This window comes from Crinia signifera, chromosome 2, assembly GCF_055691185.1.
Source record: "Crinia signifera chromosome 2, ASM5569118v1, whole genome shotgun sequence".
NCBI classification, from domain to species: Eukaryota; Metazoa; Chordata; class Amphibia; order Anura; family Myobatrachidae; genus Crinia; species Crinia signifera.
The window spans coordinates 335,137,903-335,143,686 of NC_139218.1; the positions used below are offsets into that span (position 1 = coordinate 335,137,903).

General features: G+C 40.2%; 1 protein-coding gene across 1 annotated transcript; it reads left to right on the forward strand.

Moving 5' to 3' along the window:
* The first annotated feature begins 1,521 nt into the window (after positions 1-1,521).
* On the forward strand, positions 1,522-2,639 carry LOC146058533 (olfactory receptor 5AP2-like). Its single transcript, XM_083170820.1, has one exon. It carries the CDS (start codon positions 1,668-1,670, stop codon positions 2,637-2,639), a length of 972 nt encoding a protein of 323 aa, XP_083026946.1. The 5' UTR covers positions 1,522-1,667.
* The last annotated feature ends 3,145 nt before the right edge of the window (positions 2,640-5,784 follow it).

Below are 5,784 nucleotides of genomic sequence, written 5' to 3' on the forward strand. Positions count from 1 at the left end.
TTTCCTTTTGTTTCTGTCTATGCTGCTCTATTTACACTTGAATTTTGTTTGTTGTTCATATTCTATGTGGGCATTTGATGACAATAAAGATATTATTATTATTAATAATAATTATCAATAACGTGATCACTTTACTTGCTTGCCCTCTGCACTATTGTACCCTCATGAAAACCTTTCTGAAAATTTTACTGAAGCAAAATGTAGCTATTGTTCTCTAATTATGGGACACTGTCTACAAAAATGATGGTTTCAATAGTTGCTTAGTCTTACTTTTCAGGATACAGTACTGTGTCACTAAAGCTGTTTTCTACATAATGGGAACAGTAAGCCATCAATTCCATTAGGGTACACAGTCCATAGGAAAGAAACATATGACAACATAAAGCAGTATTTTAGATAATAAAATAATGAAAACATTTTGTAACTTTGAAAAAAATAGCCAATTAGCCATTTTAAATGCTATAGTTTAATTTAGCAAACTAAAATAGAAAATAAATAATGCATATCATCTGAGAAGCAGACAACTTTAGAAAATTGTTCACCGGTGTTATCTTTGAATGGGATGGGTCTGGGATACCGGCAGTTAAGGTGGCCATACACACGCAGATTTATCTGTCTGGTTGGAACAAAAACATGGTTATGGATGAGAACAAATGACAGTTGACAATTTGCTTGGAAATGCTGGAAAACTGACAAACTGTCACTCATCCATAACCATGTTTTTGTTCCAACAAGCCAGATCTGAAGATAAATCTTACTAGTGTATGGGCACCTTAAGAATACCGGCAGTTAGGATGCCAGCGGTTAGTAAAGGGATGCTGGCATCTCAACTACCCATAATGATCAACTAAAGTAGCAGTTCTCAAACTGCGGGTCATGACCCCAAAGTGGGTCCGACCTTCTCAGCATGGGGTTTTGACTCCATGTTGCTGACCATCAGGCTGATGACTTTTCTAATCTCAGTCAGTGATTCAAAGAGTCTGAATAATCAGTTGGATTGTCTGTTATTGTAGACTCTCATCATTTTGTGCCTCCACAATGCTGCCATGCATGTACTGTCTGCTGACTACACATGTGATGTGATGACCTTCTGCAGTATCTTGCTGGGGTCCTGTAATTACTTTTATTGTATGATGGGGTCCAAGAGCAAAATAGTTTGAGGACCCCTGAACTAAAGTAACACTTATATTAATGCTACCCCTCCCTTCTCACAGCCTAACCCTCACAGCCTAACCATAACCCTTCCCCAGCAGTGTAACCCAAATGCTCCCTGGCATTCTTACACTAAGCTATGGATTATTGATGTCAGGATTCTGGCTTCTGCAATCTGACAAAAATGTCAGGATTCTGGGGCCGATATTCTAATCGTCACCATCTCGTCCAATGGGATGCAAACTACATCCCCTGAATTGATAAGAAAAAAGCCATAGTCTATTAAGAAAATAATTTTTACCTCCAGCCCTAACCAAAGAATGGTGCTATACTGGAGGTACAGTAAAAGTACTTGGTTAGGGAGTGAATACACCTCGATTTTAAGGTTAGTTTAACTGAATTTATATAGAAATGTTCTCTAAGTACCAATAATGTAATGAATGTAAAACATTCTAATTGTGAGAAGTAATGTTACATACTTTATGAATTTTTAGTGAAGAAGCCTGAAGTGCTTAATGAAGCAACAGATGGATGTGTGGAATGGCACAAACCCTTCTTACTTTGTACTCCTCGGACTGACCGAGGATCCTACAATTCAGCTCTTTCTTTTTGTTATATTTTTATTGTTTTATGTCATCACGTTTCTGGCTAATACTGGCATCATGCTGACCATCAGGGTGGATTCACATCTCCACACTCCCATGTACTTCTTCATAAATAACCTTTCTTTTTTGGACCTTTGTTACTCCACGATCATAACTCCAAAGACTTTAGCCACTTTCCTCTCAGATACAAAGAGAATTACTTTTGTCGAGTGTTTAGTGCAAATGTATTTGTTTGGAGCATCAGTTAGCCTGGAGTGTTTGTTGCTCGGGATAATGGCTTATGATCGATATGTTGCGATATGCAATCCATTGTTGTATATGATGATAATGAATAACAGGTTCTGCCGGCAACTAGTGGGATTTGCCTATCTCGGGGGCTACCTTAATGCGACAATTCACACGTCATGCACTTTTCAGTTACCGTTCTGTAAAAGTAACAAAATAGACCATTTCTACTGTGATGTTCCTCCTCTTTTAAAACTCTCCTGTACTGATACAACAATGAATGAACTTTTGATGTTCATCTTTGGTGGTTTTGCTGAAATGAGCTCACTCACAGTTATCACGGTATCTTACAGCTATATTATTTCTGCTATATGGAAGATTCACTCCCAACAGGGCAGAAAGAAGGCATTTTCTACCTGTACATCTCATCTTATTACAGTCAGCATATTCTACAGTACAATAGTCTTCATGTACCTACGACCATCTTCCAGCTACGCCATGAACCAGGACATGATCGCATCTGTGTTCTATACTGTTATTATTCCTATGCTGAACCCATTGATCTATAGTCTAAGAAACAAAGAAGTCACCAGGGCATTTGTGAAAATTAGGAAAACATTTCTGCCTAACTTATTAAGGTATACAGCATGCACTTGATATACTATATATACTATATATATATATATATATATATATATATATATATATACAGTTGTGCTCATAAGTTTACATACCTTAGGCGAATTTGTGATTTTCTGGCCATTTGTCGAGAATATGAATGATTTTCTTTCACTCCTGGTTAGTGGTTGGGTGAAGCCATTTATTGTCAAACAACTGTGTTTACTCTTTTTAAATCAGAATGACAACAGAAACTACCCAAATTACCCTGATCAAAAGTTTACATACCCTAGTTCTTAATACCATGTATTGCCCCCTTTAACATCAATGACTGCTTGAAGTCTTTTGTGGTAGTTGTGGATGAGGCTCTTTATTTTTTCAGATGGGAAAGCTGCCCATACTTCTTGGTAAAACAGCCTCCAGTTACTGTAAATTCTTGGGCTGTCTTGCATGAACTGCACGTTTGAGATCTCCCCATCTCAATGATATTGAGGTCAGGAGACTGAGATGGCCACTCCAGAACCTTCACTTTATTCTGCTGTAGCCAATGACAGGTCAACGTGTTTTGAAACATTGTCATGTTGGAACGTCCAAGTATGTCCCATGCGCAACTTCCGGGCTGATGAGTGCAAATTTTCCTCCAGTAATTTATAACATGCTGCATTCATCTTGCCATCAATTTTGACCAAGTGCCTTTGTAGCTCACACATTCTCAAAACATCAGCGATCCACCTCCGTGTTTCACAGTAGGAATGGTGTACCTTTCATCATAGGCTTTGTTGACTCCTCTCCAAATGTAACGTCTATGGTTGTGGCCAAATAGTTAAATTTTGGTCTCATCACTCCAAATGACTTTGGGCCTTATTCTAGTTCACTCTTTCTGACAAAATCCTTCTTAGATGGACAAAACCATGTGCACTGCAGGGGGGCAGATGTAACATGTGCAGAGAGAGTTAGATTTGGGTGAGTTATTTTGTTTCTGTGCAGGGAAAATTCTGACTGCTTTATTTTTACACTGCAATATAGCTCTCACTTTGAAGTAAAACCCCACCCAAATCTAATTCTCTCTGCACATGTTACATCTGCCCCACCTGCAGTGCACATGGTGTTGTCCATCTAAGAAGAATTTTGTCAGAAAGAGTTAACTAGAATAACCCCCTTTGTTCCAGAAGTTTTGAGGCTTGTCTCTGTGCTGTTTGGAGTATTGTAAGCGGGATGCTTTGTGGCATTTGCGTAGTAATGGCTTTCTTCTGGCGTCTCCACCATGCAGCCCATTTTTCTTCAAATGCCTCCTTATTGTGCATCTTGAAACAACCGCAGCATACAGAGTCCTGTATTTCAGCTAAAGTTATTTGTGAATCTTTCTTTGCATTCCGAACAATTTTCCTGGCAGTTGTGGCTGAAATTTTTGTTGGTCTACCTGACCGTGATTTGGTTTCCACAGAATCCCTAATTTTCCACTTCTTAATTAGAGTTTGAACACTGCTGATTGGCATTCTCAATTGCTTGGCTATCTTTTTATATCCCTTTCCTGTTTTATACAGTTCAATTACCTTTTCCCACAGATCCTTTGACAATTCTTTTGCTTTCCCCATGACTCAGAATCCAGACACGTCAATGCAGCACTGAATGAAAGATGCAAGGTCTTTCAGGAGAACAGAAACTCACTGACCTTTTATACACACACATTATTTACAAGCAAATAGATCACAGCCGGCCAGCCGGCCATCCTTTTCGAACTTTAAACACTTCATCCAAGTGGAACTTGACTGATCTTGCAGCGATTGGACTGGTGCTTATTAACTAACAGATTGGCTGTACTTTTACTAATTAATAGCCTATATCCCGATAAATCTCCCTCAGTTGGTACTAACCCTAGAGCAATCCTGAAGGACTATTAACCTTTTAACCTGAGTTTTATTTTTCATTTTTTCTACTAATTTAGTAGACCGCTTTACATTACATTTTGTTGATTTTATTTTCTGCTGAGATTACTATATCCTGCTCATTTCTATGACTATAATCACAATATATGTAGTAGTTGTACTATACATGTTTCTGGTGGGAGAGCCAGTGTCAACTTGGTTTAAGGTAATTAGTCTTTTGTCCCTACATATCGGTGGGAGGGGGGTACAGTTAGTTATGCTGCTTTCAGACCGCAAAACTGGCTTTGACCAGGTATTTTGAAATGTTTCTGAAAACGGGTCTGCCAGGTAAAACCCCTTTCACACCGCATCTCTTAAACGGGATATTACCGTTTACGTGCCGTTTTTTTACACTGACAGACCCGTTTTTTGGAAACTTTCCAAATACAGGATCAAAGCCAGTGCAGTCTTCAGCAACCCCCCCCCCGTAACACGCTGTGTGGCAGCGTGTTAAAGTTTTAACACCCTCCCCTCCCAATAGGGCTAACACCCCAATGTGTTTAAGAAAGCCCTCCGTGCAGCCTTGCGGATCCCGACTGTGCAGATTCATGCTGCTTATAAAAAAAGTGACTTTTGGAAAATGGCTGCCCCCATACCAAAGACAGTTTTTTCAAACAGTCTTTCCTATGGGGCAGCCATTTTCCGATAGAAACTTTTTTTTTATAAGCAGCAGGAGCCGACAGCCGGAATTGTAAGGCACGAGGTACCGGCGCATGGGGGTTTTCTTAAGCACATTGGGGGGGGGGGGTCCCCTCTGAGCCAGGTCCCCTCTGAGCCAGGTCCCCTCTGCGCTGGTCCCTCTGAGCCAGTGCAGTGCATATTTAACAAGCCGGCCGAGCATATGCGCATATGTAATGAGCGGCTAATTACATATGCGCATATGTGATTATAGGCTAATTGCACATATGCATATGTAATTAGCGGCCGGCCGGCTCATTAAATATGCAGGCACTGGGGACCAATAGTGCTCACTGCTGCCTGGGTACCGTTTCAGACCCGTTCAGACCGCAAAAAAAACGGGTCTGAAATGTGTAGGACCCTGCTTTTTTACCATTTTAAAATACCGGTTATTTTAAAACGGTAAATTTACTCTGGACCTTCAGACCGCACATATTACCATTTTGAAATGGTAAAGAAACGGCGGTACTTGTTTCCTAGCACGGCCACAATCGTTGGGATCGTGTACCTTTAATCAGGTCCATTTTGCCGGCTAAGATAAAAAATCTGGGGCATCGCGTTGGTCGGGACCATTAACGTTG

Bases quoted from the DNA above. Each gene is read 5' to 3' on its own strand.
- LOC146058533 (XM_083170820.1), top strand. From the start codon at position 1,668: ATGAAGCAACAGATGGATGTGTGGAATGGCACAAACCCTTCTTACTTT.